This window comes from Mus musculus, chromosome 11 (genome assembly GCF_000001635.26).
Source record: "Mus musculus strain C57BL/6J chromosome 11, GRCm38.p6 C57BL/6J".
Lineage (NCBI taxonomy): Eukaryota > Metazoa > Chordata > Mammalia > Rodentia > Muridae > Mus > Mus musculus.
In genome coordinates, this window is record NC_000077.6 from 83,582,322 (window position 1) to 83,606,521 (window position 24,200).

The window sequence follows — 24,200 nt, forward strand, 5'->3', positions numbered from 1 at the left end:
AGAAGATTTCAGGGTGAATGCAAATCATCGGCTGGAACTTAAAGAATTGGGAATGCTTCATTTGCATGGAGAGGTATTCCAGGAATCCTATACTTGCTGGGCAGGTTCTTAAGGGGATGCGTTGGGGAGGAAATTGAACTTGTTGGTTTGACTAGAACTATGTGCTCTTCCTTAGGTAAAGGGTCTGGGGGGTCAGGCTCCCCAAATAAGGTCAGGCAGAGAAGAGGGAACCCTGATGGAAAAGGGAAATCTCCATTTTGCACCAAGCTCAGAGGAGCTATCTGGACATGGTAGACTGCAACCTTATATAGCAGGGTTTCTCAATATCCTCCTCTGTTTTATTTATAATGGAGAGGTTTTACAGTAGTCCTCAGCCTCTATGTTGGGAACAGTTTGGTACTGAACCAGAACCCTACTGGCAGTGATTTTTGCAATGCTACTTACCCGGGATTTTAAAAATTGGGTGAGGTAGGGTGCCAAGAGGAGCAGGGGTCCCATGGCCAAGGAGGGGAAGAAGCCAAGTCACAAGGTGTGAGACAGGCTGACTCCATGACAGGCTTCAAATTGGCAGTTCAGGAGACTAGGCCAAAATTTCTGTTTCCAAGAACTGGGCAAATCTAGACAAGTCCAGTCTTCAGAAGCTGCCCTGCCACCTGGCCTGAGGCAAGGAAAATGGGTCAGCAGCAGTTTCCAGACTTCCCCCAAAATGGTTCTGGAATGTCCCTAGAGATAGAACCAACAATAGAGGTCACCTACCCCTCCCTGGAATTCTCCTTATATGCTTTAAATTGGGCCTGCAAGCTCACTTGGGCATCTCCATCTTGGAATAGGAGACCCCAGCAAGCTGTGAGAGACCTAAATGCCTCCACAGATTCCTAGAAACATAAGCTTAAGCAAAGCACCAGGTCCTAGGGTGAAACATATCTGACCAGCTGCAGCTGCTGGGAGTCGCCGGTCCTGCTATATTCTTTTCTGCATTCAGGAGATACCGTTTCCTAGCAACCCTCAAACCCAAATGACCCTTGGGAGTCATGTTTCTGGAAATACCACAAATTGCTCATGACCAGTTCTCCAGATGACCAGGCCAGAGCCATTTGTGGCCTTTGGCACCTAAAACAAACCAATCATTTTAAAAGTCAACTTTCCCATTAACCTCTTACCCAATCATGTAATGCCAAGGCTGAACAACTCCCACTTGTGTTTTTTTTTTTTTTTTTCCTCTAAAATTTTGGCCCCCTAGACCTAAGTGTGCTCTCCTGTTGCATCAGGAAGGTTTGTGGCTCAAGCTCAAGCTTGAATAAAGACTCCCATGTGCTTGCATTGGAGTTGGTTTCTCTGGGTTTTTTTGCAATCTGGTCACAACAGCTGGACTTTTGCAGAATATAATACTCTTTGCTCTTATGTACTGTTTGAGTCTGGGGTATCATTCTTTGGCGAATCATGGGCCCTTACAGAGGGTTTGAGTACCATGGGTTGGGGTGTCTGGTGCAAAGCATGCTAGGAAATCCCAACGGAGATCTTTGAGGGTTTGTATGTTTTGATCAACCAGCCCAGATTTGTTAACATAGAAACAGCATTCCTCCCCCTACCTAATGCAAGTCCCTTCCTGTTTAACAGTCATCACATCCAGAGCTCCCCAGTTTTGGAGAGCGACCTGTTCTAGGGAGTTTATGATTGGAGGGGCTGTCCATGGTGGAAGCCATCACCTGGTCAAGATTGTCCTGAAAGTCACCAGCCAGATGGTGTTTGGACGAGGGCTGCTCCCGTTGCTTCTGTGGAACCTAACAAGACTGTGAAACTCAGTCTGATGAGCAGGGGGATGAAGAACTCTCTTTTCTTTCAGTCTCCTCCTGGCTGTAAGGTGAGCTCTTCAGGCTTATTAGAGATAAACCTGGGGAACAATCCTTACAGGCCTTGAAAAGGCTTGAAAAGGATTTAATGCAGGAATCAGTAGCACCTATTGACTTGGTGATGGTGATATAGAACCTTAGAAGCAAAGGAGGAGGTGGAGGTCAAAGAGAGGAATGTTTTGTAACTTCTGTGTGAGTAAGGACCCATGGAGGTTCACAAAACTAGATGTTAATGGGAACAGTCTCCAATAGGGGTCAGGAGAGGGAAGCACAGAAGACGCATTGAGGGGAGTTGGGTTGGGTGGTTAGGGGAAGGATATTGCCTGTATATTTGATGTACCATAGCCAGGAAAGGGTAGTTTGAATCTCCTTCCCAGTTTGATTTTCCCGTTGAAGAATGCCAACATGGGTAAATATTGATTTGGAGGCAGGGATAAGCTGGCAGGAGATGTGTAGGTCAGCTCTTAGCAAATCCGTTAGGATAGAGCTTACCCCCATTTCCCATTCACTATTATTCATTTCAGGGATTGTCGATGGGGAAGCTGAAAATCAGTTTTAAGGTTGGTGAGCATGGTGCCATCACAATTGGAGGATTCAACTTGGCGTTCCCAATGTCTGAAACCTCTGTATCTGGAGGACTCCTAGAGGCAGTCACCTGGGTTGCAGTAAAGGAAGCGGAGGAAAGGACTGGGGGTCATTTGTGTCTCCTGCTTAAGGTAGCTGAGAAAGGAAATAGCATATTAATCATGTTCATGGAATAGGTAGTAATAGCTTGTCTGGAGAAAAATAAACTGGTTCAAGTAGATGGTCTTATTTTTATTAATTAAAGAGTAAATAATAGTTGTTGATGTAGTCTGTTTGACTTGTGAGAGGTGGATCTTAGATGATTCTCTGAAGTTTAAAAATTTTTATAAGGAAATAGACATGTGTCTGTGTGTCATAGTAGAGGCCTGGAGAATAATTCTGAGTTAAAAGCATAAACAGAGCCGGGCGTGGTGGTACACGCCTTTAATCCCAGCACTTGGGAGGCAGAGGCAGGCGGATTTCTGAGTTTGAGGCCAGCCTGGTCTACAAAGTGAGTTCCAGGACAGCCAGGGCTACACAGAGAAACCCTGTCTCAAAAAACCAAAAAAAAAAAAAAAAAAAAAAAAAAAAACCCAAAAAACAAACAAACAAACAAAAGCATAAACAGTCTTCTAGTTATTTCTGTTATTAGAGAAAAACAAGCATTTAAACAAAATTCAGATATAGAAGCAGAAGAATCCTAAGTTTTGGACAGGCTAGGTTGTCCCAAGCTATGCCTTTTCAAACTGTAGCAACAAAACTCTGCCCATCATTTCTGCAATTTAGGTCTCCCCGGTCTGCGTTGGCTTTCATAAGCAGTCCTCCCAGAGGTTTCAACTTAGCAACAGGCAGATCTAGAGGGTCCTTTCTGCTTAGATGCTTAGATGCCTGACCTGAGGGAGGCGCCTGCTTCACAGCCCCTAGCTGCCTGTTCTGGTTGTGGTCTCCCTGGTTGTACATTGTCCCCTGACTGTGCACCACCATAGCCTAGCAGGAGGCATCAGGACTTTTGCAACTCTAGCAAGTAGAAAGGAAGAAGGGTAGGCAGAGGTGCCTGGTGACACCCTGCTTGGAGGTACCGAGAGTCGGGACTTGTGAACGAGAGAGACGGGTGACTCTGTCTTAAGTCCAAAGCAAGTGGAGAGTTTGGCAGTAACACCTTGCAGGCTGGACTATGGAAAAAAACTGTTCAAAAAGGTGATTTGACTTTGTGAGGATCCAGCCCAGGTGAGGTGGTCATCAACTGAGAATGTCCAGGGCTCCAAACTCCTGGTGAGGTCACAAGCCGAGGAGAAGGAGGAGCCAGCTGAGGGATCAGCACACACACTCTCCTCTCTTGCCTGGAGAGAGGAGGCCAGGGGGTTATGAGGCTCTTCCTCCATTTCCTTGGCAGGTTCTTGGAGAGTGTAGTTATGTGGGTCAAAGGAAAGAGAAGCAGGGGGTTCTATCTCCAGTTTGGCAGAGGGATGGGGAGTAGGAAAGCCATGAGTTGGTGAGGTGACTGGCCTATGGTTACAAAGGCATCATGTAGGATGCTGCCTTGATGGGCCAGGGGAGAAGGGGTGGGGGAGGCCACCACCTGGCATGGCTGTTCATCCATCACTTCTTCAGAGTTCAGGGCTGCTGAGCAGAAGAGATAGATAGATATCTATCTCTATGTAGATAGAGTTGAGAGCCCACATGACTTTTTGGTGAGGCTTTTTTTTTTTTCTTTTTTAATAGGGGACCTTAATAAGGCTTATATTCTTTCCAATCTCAGGGGGTGATTTTTATGCTATAAAGTGTATTCCATGATAGAAAAGAAAAGAAATACCTTTTGCAATAGGAATGTTCCTGCAGCATTTGGGCTCCAAGGGATTCCACAGAGGTCCAAAAAAAAACAAAACATTAAGCTTTCCCAAAGATTTTAAGAGTTCTACTGGCCACCCTAAATGTTACTGAAAGACTCCGAGAGGAGCCCCTTGCTCAGGCCTTGGGACAATAGCGGACACCCAAGAACTCATGAGAGACCAAACTTGATGCAAACCACATGAGGCTTTATTCGGGGAAAGCCAGAGTTCTGGGGACGACTCATATCCCATGCAGGGGTAGAGGAGTCGACCTTGAGGGGAAAGAGGTCCCAGTTTTTATAGGCCCTCGGGGGGAAAGGAGAAGGGGGGAGTAGGGGATTTCCAGATCTAAACAATATAAAATGATTGATTTCTCAAGAAATGGGTATGGGAGGGAAACAAGGAAGGAGTCTAATGCACCTGCAGCAACTCCGGATTGGCCCCAACTCCGGTCGCTGGGGAGATTTTCTGACTCTTTCCCAGCAACCAATATAACAACCAATATCACAAACACCTGGCAGTGAGGTGCAGCAATGGGCACACACCTGGTCAGAACATTGGCAGACACACAGGTTCCAGGAGGGGCCAGAGCATTGTGCACCTCTATTTTTCTAAATCAGTGAAGCTAGTTCTACTAACAATGAAATCTATTTTGCCAATTTCAGGGCTTCTGTGACCTTTTACATTCTGTCAGGATCTTTCAGTACTTACAGGCTGCTGTTACTTTTTAAAATTCTTTGTTTCAAGAAGAAGTTAAATAGGGGGTCTTTGCCAACTCTTGTATGGGCTGTTGGGTTTCACAGAGAGGTTTAGGGACCTTATGCCAGCATCTGAGAATGCTCTAGCCAGATAGTGTCAAATGTCTTTTTAATGTATCTGAATCCACATAATGGTTCTGACCAAGAGCAAAGTAGAAAAGAGATAGGTTGCCTGCCCTCAGAGTATGGAGGCTTAAGCCTTTGGGCTGATGGCAAAGGACAGGCGGATGGTGCTCAGAGCCTGGCAGGCACTAATGCTTGCTTGCTCAAACCAGAGCTCCTGTTGAATCCACGTGGGCATCAGCTATGGTTGAGCGCCAGCAGTGGTTCTGCATCCTGCTTCTTCCCTCAGGGTGTCCAGGCACTGGCTGTATAGCAGGCTAGAAGGATGAAGAGGAATCCAAAAGGGGCGGGGTTTGCAGGATCCTGGTCCCGAAGGGAGTATGGGGGTGGGTTTGTGTGTATGTGAAGGAGGTGGATGGGGGAGAAGGTCTTCTCTGAGGATTTTAGTGTTACAGCTCTTTTAGATGATACTCAATGAAACAGCTCTCTTAGAGGATTTTCAGTGAAACAGCTTGTGTGCATACACTTTATTGGGGTAAACCAGGGCTATACATGAACCTTGGAGTATAGGAAGGAGTTTTCAGGGTAAATGTAAATTACTAGATGAAGTTTAAAGTACTGGGAATGCCTCATTTGCATGGAGAGGCATTCCAGGAATCCCAGATACTTGGTGTGCAGGTTCTTACTTGTAGATTTGCCAACAACTACCTGAACTTCCTCAGGTAGAGGGTGTGAAGGTCAGGTTCCGCAGATAAAAGTCAGGCAGAGAAGAAGACGCCCTGCTGGAAAAGGTATTCCTCTGTTTTGCACCAAGCTCAGAGGAATAAACCGTGTTCTTAATTTTTAAAAATTATACCATGATGTCTTTTGGTTTAGAATATTCAAAGTTATATGGTCCCATCTCCCTCCTGTACTCAAGGTGAGTGAGTGAGATAATTTCACCCCAAGAGCCCAGTTTCAGACTGGCCCCGTAGTTCTATGAATCTGAAGAAAGAGACAGTCCTGTGGCTACATGGAGTGGACTTTATTGGGGGCACTCATTGCTCTATTGTGGCAGGGCGAACAACTGGGAACCCACAAAGCTGGACATATGTATGGCCTAGGGCAAAATTGATTTCATCTCAGCTAGATATTACCCGGCTTAAGCTTGTATCAGAACCAGACACATTCCAAAGCCCCAAAGACTACCCTAATAATGTATCCATTTATAATCTGCTGAGAAACCGAAAAAAAACCCAACAATTACTCAAAGACAATCTTGATGTTTACAACTCCAGATGGCTCTAACCGTGTCAGGCGGAGTCCACATGAATACTGTTGACTGCTCTAAACCTGAACAGAAGGATAAATGCTTTAAATATCTATAAAAACAAGGTCTCCTAGGCAGGCGGTCACTGGGGAAGACAGAAGAAAGTGGGTGACAATGCCTGCCCTCCTTCTCAAGCAATGACCTTGTTCCCAGATCTTGGGCCTTGCTTCAGGGTGCTTAGGCACCTCTGAACTCTCCGATCGCTGGGGTCGGCACAGACCTGGGTTCCCCTCCTGCTGATAAAGCTGAAGAAAAAGGGAGAAGAAAGATTATAATCAGAGTTCTCTAGTAAAGGGGTGGTGGGAGCCCCATCTTCTGAACCCTCTGATTTTCCACTCAACAGTCTGTTCTTTCCAGGAGGTAGCTCAGCACCATCATCCCCTCTCTGGGGTCCCCTCTAGACCTGTGAGGGTCTCTAAGGACTCATGGAGTGACTCTGTCAGCTGTCTCCTTCTCTACACCCTGAAGTCTCCCCCCAAACCCCCTCACCCCCCGCCACCTGGTGAGATCCAAGGATTGGCCTTTTCTGGAAGTCTATCCACCAGGTCACCTAAGATCCTGGAGGCTCCCCCTCCCCATAACACACACTGAGCGAGTTTGACACTTACATGATGCCCGGCTTGATGCACCCACCACTGGTGGGGAAATAATATATAAATCTTTTACATGGGATCTGTGTGGCATAAGAGAAGCAGCAGTCTGAAGAAGTGTCTTGAAAGCCTGTAGGAAGACAAATGGCCAGGCTATTGCTCTCAAAAGTGCAGTGTGCGCGCGCGCGCGCGTGTGTGTGTGTGTGTGTGGGGAGCGTGGGGAGAAGTGTATCATGGAAATTGAGAAGGGTTAGAACTCAAGGGATGCTTCTGTTCTTAGCAGGTGGACTCAGGGTACCCAGGTATATGCAGAGAAGGCATCACTGGGGTGAGTCTCTATACCACATCTCACTCTTTCCAGAGATGCTCAGCACCTTCAGGACCCTTCCATCCTGTTCTGCCATGGGGGGAGGTGAAGCTATAATGGCATATCCACCCAGCTCCTTTAAACATGTCATATCTGGTCATTTACCTTGATGAATTATTGGAGGGTTATAGCGACGATCTTCTTTTTCCATTTCTGGAAGAAACAGAAAAGGTGGGAAAATAAATTCATGGTTGCTGTATTATAATCGCCCCACCACTCACCACATATTCCACCCTTAGGTTTTGGTGAACAAAGCAAGATCTTGCAGCCCAGGGTGGCCTGAACTATCAATTCTACAGCACCAAACTTGGAGTGCTAAGAACACTGTGTGCACCTCCATGCCTGACTCCCCTTCTCCCATTTGAAGGTAGCAGGTTCTGTTGTTGGATCTCTGTTAACCCGTCTGGGTCAAAGGTCTGCTCCAGGCTAGTGTGTCTTGTTACTATAAAATTTTCCCCACCCTGTGACCCTTTGAAAATATTTCAGAAATAAAAACATTCTGTTGACTCTAAAGTACTAAAGATGAGCTGCAAACCTAACACAGGTAAGTTAACTGAAAGTGCAGTTTGTCATAGGCCAGTTGTGTCTACACATCTGCCATCTATGGGACTCTAGAAACAAATTTCTTAGCAACCCATTTGGTGCTATGATGTCCTTCATAGTGTAGTGAAGTTTTGTTTTTTAAACTATGTTTGTCCCATTAGTATAAGGATATTGTAGGAACCTTATTTTGTTACTACGTTTCTTAGATTGTATCTGGCATAAGAGACAGGCTCAAGCCTCCTCTCTCTCTCTCTCTCTCTCTCTCTCTCTCTCTCTCTCTCTCTCTGTGTGTGTGTGTGTGTGTGTACGTGCGTGCGTGCAAGAGGAAATCAGAAGACAGCTTCATTCCTTCTACCTTTACATAGGTTCTGGGGCTCTAAGTAATTTTTTAAGTGTCCAGTTTAATAGTATCAAGTACATTCAAACTGCTGTGTAACTACTACCCCATCCAGTCATAACCTCTCTAGCCTGCAGAGTGGAAACCCAGAACCTATTCAATGTTACCTTTCTGCTTCTTCCCCTGTCAGCTTAGTGAGCACCATTGTACTCCCTGGTTTGATTTTTTTTTTTTTTTAAGACAAGGCATTATTGTGTTGCTCAAACTGACCTCTAACTCATGATCCTCATTTTAGCTTCCCAGTAGTTGGAGTTACAGGCAGGCACCTCTGTGTCTCTTTTGTCTTTACAAATTGACTCCTTTAAGAGGCACATGTGAATGGAGCCAGGCAGTACCTGCCCTTCCTGACTGGCATATTCCTCTGGTGATACCAGCTCCTCAGTGTTCTTGCTTTTGGTTGCACACACCAGAATGCCTTCCCTCTCAACGATGAGGACTATTCCACTGGAGATGTGTGCCTGTCACATTTTACTTACACACTCAACCTACTGATGAGTATGTAGTTTCTTCTTTTGTGTGGTGCGAATGAAAATAATTGCATGAAAATCTCTCTATGTATCTATTTTGAATTTTCAGGGCTACCACTCAATAATGATATTGCTGTGTGTCATGTTAACTTATCAAAACTCTACTTATGCATTGCAAAATTCACATAGCGCCAAAGATTCTGGATAAAGTATTGTAAACCTGCCTTGTGATAATTAGACAAATGCAACTCAAACAACCTTCCCTCCTTATTTCTCCCTCCCTCCCTTTTACTTTCCCCTCATCCCTCCTTTCTCCTTTCCTTTCTCCCTCCCAATTTCCCTTTTCTTCTAACTGATAGTTATGTTATCACAGATAAACAGATAGCTTTAAAAGTTGATCCTTAGTGGCTGGAGAGATGGTTCAATAATTAAAGCACTTTTGCTTTTACAGAGGAGCAGAGTTCATTTCTCAGCATCCATGTCAGGTGGTTTATACTGCCTGTAACTCCAGCTCCAGGGGGTCCACCACCTTCTTCTGTCCTCCAAAGGCATCTATTTGCACACAGGTGTGCATGCACATACTCAGACATGTGCATGCATAAAAACAGAATAAGTCTAACTAAAATAGTGGCATTCACTTCTTATACCAAAGCAAAAATGAATGATTTTGGCAGTAAGGATTAAGCTATCAACTTATCCAGCAATCATCTTCCATTGTTCTTAGCTGATTTCTTTTATAGAGTTGGTCTACGTCTTTGGAGCTTCCACATCCACAGAGTCAACCAAGAAAACATTTCCTGAAATATAACTGGAACACTAGAGACTTTTTGCCATGATTCCCTGGATAACAATATAGTGACTGTTTACTGACATTTAAGTGGTTTTAAGTCTTAAAAATATCTAGAGATTTTTTTTAAACACACAGATGAAGATGTGTGTGGGTTATAGATATGAAATCTGTGGATTTTGATATCCACATGGGTCTAGGGTCCCAGGACACCCAGAAATGGTGTAATTAGTATGGCGTACTCTAAGGAGGCATGTAGATACATTGTAGCATACTTCATGGGTCTAGGTAGACCTTGCAAAACCCAGAAAAGATCCCAAATGACTATATCTTTCTATACTCCATCCCAGGCTGGTCCCTACCCTAATCCCACCACTCACTAGCCTTAATCTTAAACTTCTGATATAGTTTTCTTATTTATAAAATGACAGCAACCATGATAGTGAGGGAAAATATACAAAATCATTGATGGCTTACTGTTTTCCAGTACAAAAAAAAATATGCAACTTCCCATTGTTTAGTATGACATCTACCCTACAGTAGCTGTCTGTCCAGCACATAAGAAGCACTAGCTAATGCACTTGTCAAATAAAAGAACAGCGTGGTTAAATGGTCTTGGGTTGAATTGATTACCTGCCTGTCCCACTTCTTCAAAATGATGGCTTTGTAGAGGTGGTGTCAGACACTTCAACCATCATGCCTCCTGCAAGACTGCTACCCTCCCACTTATAATTTTACTCCTATTCTTATGAGTTAATGCTTGGTCCTGTGTCAGCTAAATAAACTCGTCAAGCATAATTATTTCCCCAAGTGGGAGCCAGCCTCTGTGTTGCATTTCTTTCAGAGCCTAAAGGCTACAGAGGCAGATCTATAACTTGATGCTGCTTCTTAGGGAATTCCATCACCATGTCAAGGATGGAATATTTCCAGGAGGGCAGTGCTCTCCTTCTCTAGCTCCCCTCCAGTTCTGCAGGTCTCACAGACTTGCCCCCTGGGTTGAGAGGGCTCAAGTGAACTCACCTTGTATGAGGCCAGCCTGGGACCCAAGGACAGCCACAAGGATAAAGAATGAAATGGCAGTCTTGGAGTTTCTCATCCTCCTGGAGGACAGGCCCAGCTGGTCTGAGAATTTTTGCTCACTCCTCCCTGATTCTCTGGCCTGCCCTGGTATTTATAAGCTAGGAGGTTCAGGAAGTGCCAGGGTAGAGTTCAGAATGCTGTCCCTGGCTACATAATACACAACAGGCTAGTTCTAAAAGAGGGAACAAGATTGAAAATGCAACAGGAAGTGGAGGGCCAAGAATGCAACAGGAAGCGAGGGCAAAGGTCATGGTGGGCTAGAAAAACAGGGGCAACGAGGGGATGTTAGAGAGAAAGGAGCCTTAGAGGTCTTCTTGGTGTGTTGGACTACATAGCTAGTAAGTGGTGGAATTAGGATAGGAGCTATCCTGAAAGAGGGTATGAAAAGACATGGTCATTTGCAATATTTTCTGTTTTTGCAAACTCCATCCAGAACATGTTATAAGCTGAGAGTCAAGAATTTCAGCATAATTAACAAAGAAAAGTTGCCTATAGAGAAAACATTCCTTATGTACAGAGATATCTTAAAAAGAATATTAATATAACAATGGATTATGCCGCTTATATACTTATTAAAAAGCAATGGACTATGTTCAATAATATTTGATATTTAGGTATGGCGTAATTCCTTTCACAGATGTGAACATGCAATTTTCTGAGAATCTTACAAATAAGACTAAACATTTCGTTATAGTGAAAGCTACCTCAACTTCCTTGTGGGATCCTCATGACCAAGGGCGATAGCATATGAGCTGCAATCATCCTTAACGAACCTCAAGAACCACTCTCTGATCTCATCTACCAAAAAAAGAGAAAGTTCTTAGCAGCCCTTTGGGCTATAACTTCAGAGGCTACCAAAGTTATACCTGTTGGCTGTTGTACCTCAATTGTAACTTAGCTGTGACTCTCTTGGGAAGTCCATGCCCACACCTGAGTGTGTAATGTCCATTTCCCAAGTGTCTCTATTCACACTCATATATAAGTTTATGTTTTGTTTTGTTTTTTAAAATCTCTTTCTAGTAAACTCCATCACTAGGGTTGGAGAGGCAGCTTAATTGTTCAGAGCACAATCTGCTGCTACAGAGGACCCCAGTTTGATTTTCAGCAACCACAGTGGGCAGCTTGCAACTGCCAGGAACTCCAGCTGCAGAAGGATCTGACTGATGTTTCTGGCCCCTGTGGGCACTTGCACATGCACATGTGTGCTGGTGCACAACCACCACCACCACACACACACACACACACACCACACATGCACACCACACATGCACACACACACCACACACATGCACACACACATATACATAATTAATGATAGCAAATAAATATTTTTAAACCCTCCCATGCTGCTTCATATTGTCTGTCCTGAAATTTTTTTTATACAGTCAAGCACCCTGCTTCATCTGTACTTAGGGCTCTGGAAAGAACTTCCCAGACTGGCACATGTAGCAGCATGGAGCAGTGCCCAGTTCATGCCCAACTTACTACTGCTATTGACGTCTTTTCTGGTGACTGCAAATGGTCCGGCTCCGAAGCAGTGTTGGTGAATTCCCTTGACGGCCTCTTAGCTGCTCTCCTCTATCCTTTGGCTTGCTCTCATTTCTCTCTGTTTCTAAGCAGAGACTCACACAGTGTTTGATGAGTGACACTGCCTTTGAATAGAGGAGTCTCCTTAGAGCCGTTTATACCCCTCTCCTGGGTCAGATGGAACAAACATGGTAGTCCAAAAGGTTGCCACCAAAAGGTGTTCCACCATGGTCTTACAATGTCTTCACCTGTGGGAGGGCTTTCTGAGACCCTGTTGGTGTGAACTGACTCTGGTGTGATGCCCAGAGTCTCTAACCCGTTTTAGATCCAGTGTGTTCTGGATTTGAAACGCACTAGGGAAGGCTGTTTCTGTGTGTGACAGGCTCCAGTCCCTCTCTTGAGTCTAAAATCTTCCTATTGCTCCTACCAACTCTTGCTTTTTTGTCTGCTTGCTTTGAGACTCGTCCCCTCAGGCACAGGGAACTCTGTGCTCTCTCTACCAGTCCTGCATTTCTGGCTTGTGTTCACAGCCAAAGCTTTCTTCTGCTGGAGATGCACATTCCGTTTTAATTCCAGAGTCTCACCAGAGGATGTTCCGAGGCATCTAGAGCTTGCCAGTGTGTCAATAAGCAAATTTAGACTCCATGTTTCTCATCGCATGAGGAGGTTAAAACCCCACACCTTGGGTGTAGCTGTCTCTCTAAACTTTCGACGAGACACAATAATGTATTCAGAGGAGATCTCCAGGGAAGCCTGGGAAGGAACAAGACAGGGCATCAGGGTCTGGTCCAGGTTGAAAACTCAGTGTGATATCCCAGGACATTTCCTTTTACTCGTGCAAGCACGCAGAAGGGATAGCTCAGTCTCAGGATAAGTTAAAAAGTGGAGGAATATGGCTCAAAATATCATTTTAGGAAATTTTACCTTTAAAGGCATTCTCTCTCCCTCTGGCTCAGCATTCAGAATAGGAATAAAAAATTATGTAGATTCTGCACAAATTTCTTATTTTAGCCCTCACCACTGTCTACATGAGCCCTGTCGGATGCACTCTGTATGCTTTGTTATTAAGGGTTGCTGCTTTGGAGGTACACATGTTAGACTAGGGATTGTTTAGTGCCGTGGAGGAAATAGTCAAACCAACATCCTAACATAACTACAGCCTAACAGATGACACGCATAAATAAAAGCTACAGAATCTTTGGTCTATTTTTTTTTTTTTTATGAATAGCTATCCTGTGTACTGTCTACTTGTGTTTATAGATTGCTTACACGGCACCAGATTGTCTTAGAAGATAAATGATTGTTCATGTAATCTGAAATGTTCAATTAGCCCAAATTCTTTTTAGCACATAGTATGACCAGAGTTAGAGAACACAAGTCCTCCTGCCCTTGGCAGCCTCAGCGGCTTAAGCTCGCCTACTGTTCTCCATTCACCAGTTAAAAGAGATGAGTAATAATGAAAGCCAGAAAGAGGGAACTAACAGAGAGGTCCAATGTCCCCAGGCTCATCTGGGGACCAACATGAACTTTAGGTTTAAGTAGAAAGGGCTTAAAACAATAGACAAAAAGTTCTTTGAAACTGGACAGTCTCGGTCAAGGTGTGGTCTTGTTGATTTTCCTCTGTTTGGGTCCTACAAGTGTAGTTAAGATAACTCATTGCTTGGAGGGACAGCTGGCTTGCAGTGGATAATTGCTCCTGTCCCAGGGTGTGGCTTCATGGATGGTGGCTCTCATCTGGAGTCGGTTCTGGTTAGGTGCTATGCTTCCTGGAGTCCAAGGCTTTGGACAATAGTTTCCCTGTGTGCTTTCAGTTTTCCTTGCATGGTTATACGCTTACCTGTGAGATACTGGCAAGAAAAGAAAGGTGTTGTCCTGTCCTGGGCTGCACTTCGAGCCCAGATGAAAAGCTGGCACCTTTTGACACAAGCAGTTCCAAAGTACCTCTGGCAGCAACACTGAAGTTCCTAATGCACTCATTAACTTATATCTGATAGAAGGAAAAAAATCAAGAGTCTTTAAATGGAAGGTTATAGCTTAGAAATTCATGTTTGGTAAAGAAGCTTAAAAGAAAAAGGAAATGCTTTAGATAAGAAAAGGAGCTTAGGTGGTAACTTTGACTTAAAATAAAAGGATTGTTCCAAAATTAAATGGCAAGAAGTGTGCACAAAACCAGAAAATGGACTCACATGCCGAAGTAAGTTTAAGTAAGTTGTAATGGAAGAATGTTTAATTAAAAAAATCTTTGGGCTGGTGAGATGGCTCAGTGGATAAGAGCACCCAACAGCTCTTCCGAAGGTCCGGAGTTCAAATCCCAGCAACCACATGGTGGCTCACAACCATCTGTAACGAGATCTGACGCCCTCTTCTGGAGTATCTGAAGACAGCTACGTGTACTTACATATAATAAATAATATAAAAAAATCTTCAAAAATCATATTCGGGGTCACATTTTGTCAGTTGCTCTACAGTCAGACAATAGGACCCCAAATCATCTTTTAAATTTGTTGTTTGAAGTTTTCAACTGTGAAGAAAAATTTATTTGCAGCTTAGAATGCCCAGGGGAAGCAATTATAATCACGGGGACATTCTCAGTTGATGTCTATAGCCCTGGGGAATAACACATTTCCCCAGGCTGATAAGGACCTGTCCTCAGAGAAACATCAGGACAAGGGGATTCCAGCGTGCCCATGTTTGCTACAGCTGTTAGCCTGGGCACTGGAAGAGATCTGCTCTCAGCAAGGGTCTAAGAAACCACCAGGGTTTTGCCTTCTCTACTAAGCAGGCAACTGTGGTAAGGATGCCCTACTCCCAAAGAGAGGGTGAACCTTCTGAAAATGCCCGAAGTGAATTCCCCTTTAAGTCACTGCAGACAACCATTGAAGGGTCTCAGATGACTCTTGATATAGTAAATAAAAATATTAATTTTCTGGACTTGGAGAGGCGGCTCAGTAGTGGGCCTCAGTTTGTTTCCCTGGAACCTCCTGGAACTCTGGTTTCGAAAGCTGGGCGCCCTCTTCAGGAGTCTGGGGCATTTACCCTCGCCTCTCCTCCCACATATACTTTTTTTAAAATTTACATTTCAAATGTTATCCCCTTTCCTAGTTTCCTTTTTAAAAATCCCCTATCCTCTCTCCCCTCCCCTTGCCCCCCAACCCATCCACTCCTGCTTCCTGGCCCTGGCATTCCCCTATACTGGGGCATATAACGTTCACAGGACCAAGGGCGTCTCCTCCCATTGATGACTGACTAGGCCATTCTCTGCTACATATACAGCTAGGGCCATGAATCCCACCATGTGTTTTCTTTGATTGGTGGTTTAGTCCCAGGGAGATCTGGAGATACTGGTTAATTCATATTGGTGTTCCTCCTATGGGGCTTCAGACTCCTTTAGCTCCTTGGGTACTTTCTCTAGCTCCTTCGTTGGGGACCCCGTGCTCCGCCCAATGGATGACTGTAAGCATCCACTTCTGTATTTGCCAGGAGAATGTGAATTTTCTTGTCAATGCTGGGCCTTTGCTGTATTCCTCCACGGATGAGTCAGGCGCCCCGGGCAAATTGAGACATTGTACAGTAACCAAAGCTAGTGGAGATTCATCAGAGCTGAGGTGTTATCATCATTCAGCTCCAACCTTGGGATTCCTCCTCAAACATGACTCCTAAGAAAACCACACAGGGCCTGCAAGGTCGAAGCCCAAGTAGCCACCCAGGTGTAACTTGAAGATCATGTGTAGAAGAAGAAAACCGACTCTACAGAGTTTTCTGATCTCCACATATGTGTCAAAAAATTATTTTTTGTTACTACCGAGAGACCTAAGCAAGAAACATAAGCTTAAGCAGAGGACCAGGACCCAGGGCAAAACACATCCAGCCAGCTGCAGCTGCTGGGAAACACTGGTCCTACTGCATTCCTTTCTGCACTCAAGAAATAATATTTCCTAGCTACCCTGGGAGTCACCAGTCTTTCCTAGCTACCCTGGGAGTCACCAGTCTTTCCTAGCTATGCTGGGAGTCACCAGTCCTACTGCATTCTTTTCTCACCTAGGAGATACCATTTCAAAGGGTGCTAATTGCTCCTCTTCCATAGCAGCAGTTAATTAATGACTAGATGTTCTCCATAAGCCTCTTATCCAATCATGTAATGCCAAGGCTTGGACACCCCCACTTGTGGTTTATTCCTTTAAAAACCCCCTTCCCCCTAGACCTTGGGGCTGCTCTCCTCTCCTGTTGCAACAGGAAGGTTTGTGGCCCGAGCTCAAGCTTGAATAAAGACTCTCGTGTACTTGTACTGGAGTTGTGGTTTCTGGTGGTCTCTTTGGGGTTTTTGCAATAAGGGCACAACACTACTCCATTACTGTAATTTTGCTACTCTTATGAATCATAATGTAAATATCTATGTTTTCTGATGGTCTCAGGTAACCCCTGTGAAAGGGTCATCTAACCCCCAAAGGGTGGTGACCCACAGGTTGAAAACTGTTTTAGGCACTCTTGGTATATATCAGCCTTCCATGATTTCCCTTTTAAATTAATCCCATTGTGGGATTCCTGTAACATATCTTTTATTCTCCAATAAAAATAATTGTCATCTCAGAGGTTTACTGCCTCAGTCTGTTTACCTTGGCCTAGCCCTGGAAGCTTCTGGCCTCCATACAATCTAATCTAGGCCTAGAGTGTTTTTAGCCTCTGAGACTTACTGCTGAATAAGCTCACCCTTTCCTAGTTCTTTCCGAACTCTGGCTGACTGATTCAACTCTGTTGTTTTGGCTCAAACTTCTCTCCAAGCTGACTGATTCAATCTGGCTTCTCTCTCTGGGCCTCTCTGCTCTGCTTGGCCTAAATCTAGCTTGGGCGATATGTTTTACTCTTTTAACTCCTTCTCGTTCTTTGGCTCATTCTCTCTTTGTATCCTGTCTCTGTATAATAATCCCAGTAAAACTGCCTCCTTCCTTTCTCACTTCACTGTCTCTTAAATAGCTTCCGTTCCCTCTCCCTTCTTAAGAGAGTTGGGCATATCCTATTCTGTCAAATTTTTCTCTGATTCATCACTTTGTCTGCCACTCACTTAGATATCAGTTTCAAACATGGGCACTTCCTTCTACAAACTAACTTTGCTTTCATTGTTCAGGATTAAAGGTATGTACTAAGGGCTGAACCACACCACAAATACAAATATATTATTTTCAATAAATAGCACAATCTCAGGGTTCACAGTGGAATCAAATATCCTGCAGCAGATTCCTTCTTATGTCTTTTGTCTTTTGCTACACGCTTAGTATATAGACGCAGGTATGATTGTTTTTGCAGCCCAGAAACCTCATTCCTAAATTTAGAAGTTCAGATAATGAAGACAGCTGTGCTACAAGACCTGATGGCCTTGCTGTTCTAACAGCAGCCAAGCAGAGTGTGTACCATGATTAGAGTGCTGCACATATGCACCAGGTAACTGGGGCAATGTGTCCTCAGTCTTCCAAGATTTATATGCCCAAATCAAGTTTCTGTCATATTCTGCCTTAAGGTTTAAATGGTTTACAGACTTCATAATACAAAGGCCCTGCTATTCTCAGTGCTAATTTTAGGATCAGGTATAACAATACATATTGTTTATGTGGCCTGATATAACACCTTCTCTCCAGATTTCCCCAGAAAAACAATCTAGATCTACAAGCCCAGGACTTTCTTGTACTCCCTTCCACTTTAGACCACAGTGACTGAGACTTTAAAAAAATTGTGTGTGTGTGTGTGAACATGTGAGAGTCTACAGAGGTCAGAAGAGAGAGCATTGCGCCCCCTGGATCTGGAGATATAGGTTGCTATGAGCCATCTCATGTGAGTGCTGAGAACCTAGCTCCATCCCTGGGAAGAGCCCTCTTAACTGCTAACCTATCTCTCTAGGGCCCTGGCTGAGACTTTTGAACCCTTGATAAGCAGGGTTCACGTCGATGTTTAGCAGTGAAAAAATTAAGAGTGGAGAAATTTAATGATCTTTGTCGTCAATCCTTAAGTTTAAAAGCTCAAGTTCTCTCAAGGGGAAACTGAGACAGGGAAATTAAGACAAGGAAAATTAAGGAGATATGGAAAAGAAAAAGAGCACTTCACCATGGAGACTATTGAGACTTTTGCCAACAGAGAGGCAAGAATTTCAACACCATTAACCTTTGCTGAGAAGACGGCTTACACAGAAGCACTACTCCTTGTATACAGAAATATTTCAAATAAAAATGTGTCTTAGTCCCCTGTGACCCACAGCTTTACCTTATCAGCTGTAATCCTACCCCATGTGCCTCAGGAACTGAACCATGATCTCACTTACTGGAAAAGGAGTTCTTTAGCAATGCTTTGCTATGTAACCTCAGAAGCCACCACAGCCAGGCCTCACTACTGTAGCCACTTAAGCCTGACCCATTGGAGAAGTGCACTCCCACACTTGGTCATCGTACTATCATTTCCCTACATGTCCATCTTCCCTTTAACAACCAGGCCTAAATCAATGTTAACCTTCTTTATTTTTGTCCATAGTTTTTATTCATACAATATATTTTTGACATGTTTCCCCCCCTCCAGTTTCTCCCAGTTTCTCTCCACATCCCTACCTATCCAACTTTATGTTCTTTTTCTCTCTTTCAAGGAAAAAAAAACAGAAAAAGAAAATTGAGAAAGAAAGAAACACAGAAACAAAAATCAAAACAAGCAAAATATCAATAAGACAAATTGGCAAAGCAAAGTAAAATGAAGCAAAAAGTTCATTACCATTAGCTTTGTAAAAACCTCTTCTTTATAAACTCCACCTCTGCTTTGTTTTGACTCTTCCCAGAATTCTTCCTGGTGAGAGTTGAGAAGGGCAGCCCCTCCTGACTGAGAACTCAGGCTGTGACTCTGGCTCCCACTCCCAGAGCTTCTGAGAAGATGGCTTGACAGCCTGTTTGGAGTTCCTGTGCTATCGACCAGGTACGGGCAGAGTAAATACTTTAAGGAAGATCTCCTTTCCAGGCATCCTCTTGGCCTCTAAACAGTGATTCTTTTCACTTCTTTATGACTTGACCAACTCCAGGTTCCCAGTCGCCAGTATGCATAGGAGCCCATCACGGGGAAACGCGATAATTTGTTGACCTGCCTGTGGGATTCTCCTCATGCCGTCTGTAGCAATTATATTTGGCTTCTTCATTTGTCTATATTCCATATCTGATTCACAAACAAATTTTGACTCAACCTTGAAAAACATATCTAAAACCTATTCCTTCTTGAAAGAAAAACCCGTTTCTTCTATAACTGGAATGCCAGAGTGGTTTGCTTCCTGTCACAGATTCCAACGAGACGGGAATTTAATCTTTAAAGTTGTGTTTTATGGGGTTCAAGAGGAGACTCAGCTGCTAAGAGCACCTGCTGGGTTTGCTAAGGACTGGAATTAGTTCTCAGCACCCTCATTGGGTGGCTCACAACTACCTATAACTATGGTTCCAGGGCTCTGACTCCTTCTTCTGGTCTCCATGGATATTGCATATGTGGGCACAGAACCCTCCACCCCCTCCCCACATATACATACACATAAATTTTTAAAAATGCTTTAAAACTGTACTAATTATTTAGAGAGCTGACAATCTGAGAAGATAGTGGATCAACACCCTAAAAAAAACCAAAACCCTGAGATATGTATTTTTTGTTACATCACAATGTCACACTCCTCAGCACTACTTCTTCCTCTCCCTGGCATACGCCACCCTTGTCTGTCACCAGGATTATTGCAAAAGTCCCCCAGCTTGTCTCCAGCTTTTTGCTTTCCTTTATTATCGGCATTATAGTCACGATGATCCTGTTAAAGTCATAGATCAAATGAATCCTATTCAAAATCCTGCAGTGGATTTAAAACACAGAAACCCCCATCATTGTGGAGGGCTGGAGAAAGTGTTCTGCAGTGAAGGGCACTGGCTGTTCTTTCAGAGGTCGAATTCCCAGCACCCACACGGCAGCTCACAACTGTCTATGTAACTCCTGTTCCAGGGGATCTGACACCTTATACAGACATACATGCAGTCAAAACACCAATGTACATAAAAATAAAAATAAAAAATTAATTAAAAGCCCTATCACTGTAAAGCACAGTCCTTATGATAAGCTAATGTCCCTAGCGGTCCCTGTTTTGTCTGTTTTCACAGTCTGTTACTCTCTCCAGCCTTCTGGTCATGTGGGCTGGCTCTGATCTCTTTTCCCTGGATATATTGCTTGGTTTTCTCTCATATATCCTCAGGCATTGCTTGCTTACCTGTTTGTCTCAACATTGTTTTAGTAAGTCATTACTTAGCCAAGCCATCTAAAATATCAGCTCCCCAACCCACCTGCGTATTTTCCCTATATATTCAACATTACCTAAAATTCTACATATTTTACTTCTGAAGCCTTTAATCCCTGCGTCTTCCACATGGCTCACTGTGGTTACATTAACTCTCAAGGTCTAGTTGAAAGCAGAACACAGTAACTATTAGGTACACTTAATTTATGTGGGAAGTACTTTGGAGAGCAGGGATGGAAGACTGGACCAGTTAGGGGGATTTGTGTCAGACTGGCCTTGAACTTGTTATCTCCCTAGATATTAGCCACCCAAGTGTTGGGATTATACTCATGGACCACCATGCCTAGCTGGGTTTTTAAAAAGGAGATTGTGAAGTTTCACCTAGGAGAGTGAAGGGAAAGCATTTATCATCTGGGTTTTATTCGTGTGGTACTTTAAAAGAATAGCTCCAGAGACGGGAGAAATTGCTGATGGGTAGGAGAGGCATACTGCCTTGTGGGAAGTCTCCTTAGATTCCCAGCATCTGTGTTGGGTGGTTCCTAACTTCCTGTGACTCCAGCTCCAGGGAATCTGATGCCTCTGGTCTCCATGGGCACCTACACACACACACACACACACACACACACACACACACACACACACACACACAGAGGGAGGGAGAGAGAGAGACAGAGAGAGACAGAGAGACAGAGAGAGAGAGACAGAGAGAGAGACAGAGACAGAGAGACAGAGACAGAGAGAGACAGACAGACAAACAGAGAGAGAGAGACAGAGAGAGAGAGAGAGTTAAAAATAAATAAAATATATTTTTTAAGGTTTACACATGGCTACAGATTCTTTGACATACCTCTTATTGCGCAACAGAGTTTGCGTCTTTCCCCTTGAAATTGAAAAGACTTATGACCTGTTTAAGTGTCAGACTATGTCACATGGCCTCTGAGGCTCATTCATAGAAAGCCCTGGAACATCGGCTTCTGTCACTGCCACTCAATCTTGATACATTCTTACTAGGCAAGGAAGCTGCCTAGCTTGAATAAGTCACATGATTGGTAGATGGTAGTTCTAAATGAACGTGGCCTTCAAGTCATCTCAACCTATGTTCTAAAATTAAGAGTGAGGAAGACTCTAGGTCTGCGAGTCCAACATTCTAATGATAAGCTTAACATGGCTACTGAACACTTTGGTGTGGACCAGATCAAATTTTTCTGAAAGTATGAACTACATTCACAAAGATGTCAAAGATTTAGTGCCTCACATAAAATGAAAAAAAAAAAACTCTCAATAATTTTGTACTTTGATCATATACTGAAGTGGTAATATGTTGGATATATTACATGAAGTACAATATTATTAAAATAAATTTCATCTGTTTCTTTTTACTCTTAAAACTCTATAGCTATGAGAGAGCTGATGTAGCTCAATTGGTAGGATGCTTGCCTATCATATAGGAAGCTCTGGGTTTGACATTCAGCACCACATCAAACTGACATGGTGGTCCATGCTATGATGCCAGCACTCAGGAGGTAGAGTTAGGATCAAAAGTTCAAGGCCAGCCTCTGCTATACAGCAAGTTCCAGGACAGCCTAGGATTTGTGAGGCCTTGTCTTAACCAAACCAAACCAAACCAAACCAAACCAAACCAAACCAAACCAAACCAGCAACAATAAGACTATTATAAAATTTAAAAATTCCATGTGTAATTTGCCTTAATTTTTTACTGGGCAGCACTGGTCTAGATGACTCCAGCTGCCAGTCATTTGTGTCATTTCTTACTATTTACATCTTAAATAGGGACCCGATAATCATGAAGCAGGCACAAGGTCCATGCTGCTGGGCCTTGTGGGAACTTCTTTCCCATTAAAGGGATGAGCACAACGAAGCCATTGTTCAACACCACTGTGCTTTGGGTGGCCTGTTACGTGGAGAAGGTTAATAGATCTCTCACCTTAGTTTCTCTGTACTTCTGGTTTATTCACACACGGCTGTTGGGTATGTTTCTGCAGGTTCTGTATCTCAGTATCAGAGAAGCCCTGGGACAGGAAGGAAGAGTTAGGAAGTACAGACTTAGGCAAGACATTTCTAGGAGGGTCATCTGAGTCTAAGAAGAGTGATGACCTAGGCTCTGGCTGTGGCCTCAATGGGAGGTGAGTCATGATTGCAACCCATCCTGCTTCCCTTTGGGATGTTACCATCTGTATTACATCCAACCCTTTCCAAAGCCTCCGTCAGGTTGGCTGCATTTGTTCTGCCAGGTTCAGGGGAACCCACATTGTGTGCGTGTCTGTCCACTGCCTCCTCCCCAGGTCAGTAATCAAGAACTCTAATCCAGTAGAATCTAATGCGTGAAAACTGCAAATGGAGCACTGGGAGGAGAAGGGTTAATCCTACATCACTCCTGCTCCCTGTGTGTGCTAGAGATCGGAGATATAACACAGTATGCCAACCTAAAAGAGCATGTCCTGAGTCCCGAACTACAAGCTCCCACTCTGAGATTTGTATTATTAGCTAAGTTAGCAACACTCTGTGGCAAGGTATTACCCTCCCAGCCTAACTACTGCCATCTTTGTGAGATCAGCTGTGCCTCCTTGCAAGACTTTATCATGAAAGCCTGTGGACTGGAGGGTCACTGGGCCTGAGTGTCTGGATACTTCTCTAGCCATCTGTATGCAGTTCTGTAGACCGGAGGAAGGGAGTCCCATCTATGAGATTGTGGGAAAGCCACCATCCATGCTAGATGATTGATGACTTTCAGTGTGTGGCTGCCTTGGGGGTCACCACACTTCTGCTAGTAACCCTTTCCTCATGCTTTCTAAGTAGGCCATAGAAACCCATTGGTTTCCCAGGTGGAAACTGTGGTGGAATTGTACTTTGGTTTGTTACTGAGACCTCAGAACCCAGGCTGCAGGACTTGAAGACATCTTACATCTTTCCTGTGAGTTGTTTACTGCACTTGTTTCATAATGTTGCCTAGCACACCCCACAACTTCTGCCTTTACAGAAATGCTAAATATCCTGTCAACACAGCCCTTACCACATCCTATGATATGACCTTGCACAGAAAACTGTCTTATAGCATTGCATAGGCGTATAGGGCAAGGGTCAGAGCACACGAGTGAAAATGTCCCCGCCTTGAGTAGCCCACCTTCATTCTCAGACCTGCAGTTAATCTAGAATTTTCCTCTATTATTTTTCTTTTAAAAAACAATGTATTTATGAGTTGGATGTGGTGGCACATACCTTTTATCGCAGCACTCTGGAGGCAGAGACAGGCAGGTCTCTTTGAGTTCTTGGCTAGCCTGGTCTACAAAGAGAATTCCAGGACAGCCATGGCTGTTACCCATAGAAACCCTGTCATGAGAAAAAAACAACAAAAACCAAACAGATATTAGTGTTATGTGTGTGTATATATATATATATGAACTATATGTATGCCTGATGCTTGTGGAGGTCAGAAGAAGACATTAGATCCCCTAGGAATGGAGTTATGGATATTTTTGAGTCAGTGTATGGGTGCTGGAGAATCAACCCAGGTCCCTTTGCAAGAACAACGAATGCTCTTACATGTTGAGCCTTCTCTCTAGCCCTTCCTTTGTTTTTCAATTCTCTTTAATTTTATTGTTTTCAGTTTCACCAGTCATTCCTTTCTTGTTGGGCCATACATTGGATGTCTGTCTCCCTGATTTGTCATTAAGCCCCAGAATGCCTGCCACAAGTACTGCTCCCTGCAAAGGAAAGGAGCTGGCTGGCACTGGGTCTTCCTGGTATAGGCTTCTGTTTCTTGGGTTTCC

At 43.9% G+C, this 24,200-nt stretch overlaps 1 protein-coding gene and 2 long non-coding RNA genes across 4 annotated transcripts in view; 1 reads left to right on the forward strand and 2 right to left on the reverse strand.

Moving 5' to 3' along the window:
• Nucleotides 1-24,200, forward strand: part of E230016K23Rik (RIKEN cDNA E230016K23 gene) — a 41,633-nt gene that overhangs the window by 261 nt on the left and 17,172 nt on the right. For both annotated transcript variants that reach the window (NR_036452.1, NR_036453.1), the window contains exon 2: nucleotides 18,940-19,073. This is a non-coding gene — a long non-coding RNA (RIKEN cDNA E230016K23 gene). The remainder of the gene's footprint in view (nucleotides 1-18,939; nucleotides 19,074-24,200) is intronic.
• Ccl6 (chemokine (C-C motif) ligand 6) lies at nucleotides 5,565-10,766 on the reverse strand. Its single transcript, NM_009139.3, has 4 exons — nucleotides 10,545-10,766; nucleotides 7,436-7,483; nucleotides 6,982-7,093; nucleotides 5,565-6,618 (listed from the first exon to the last, which is right to left on the reverse strand). Exons 1-4 carry the CDS (start codon nucleotides 10,618-10,620, stop codon nucleotides 6,504-6,506), a joined length of 351 nt encoding a protein of 116 aa, NP_033165.1. The 5' UTR covers nucleotides 10,621-10,766; the 3' UTR covers nucleotides 5,565-6,503.
• Nucleotides 12,701-22,494, reverse strand: Gm38933. Its single transcript, XR_880087.2, has 3 exons — nucleotides 22,358-22,494; nucleotides 13,969-14,118; nucleotides 12,701-12,884 (listed from the first exon to the last, which is right to left on the reverse strand). It is a non-coding gene; the product is annotated as a predicted gene, 38933 (long non-coding RNA).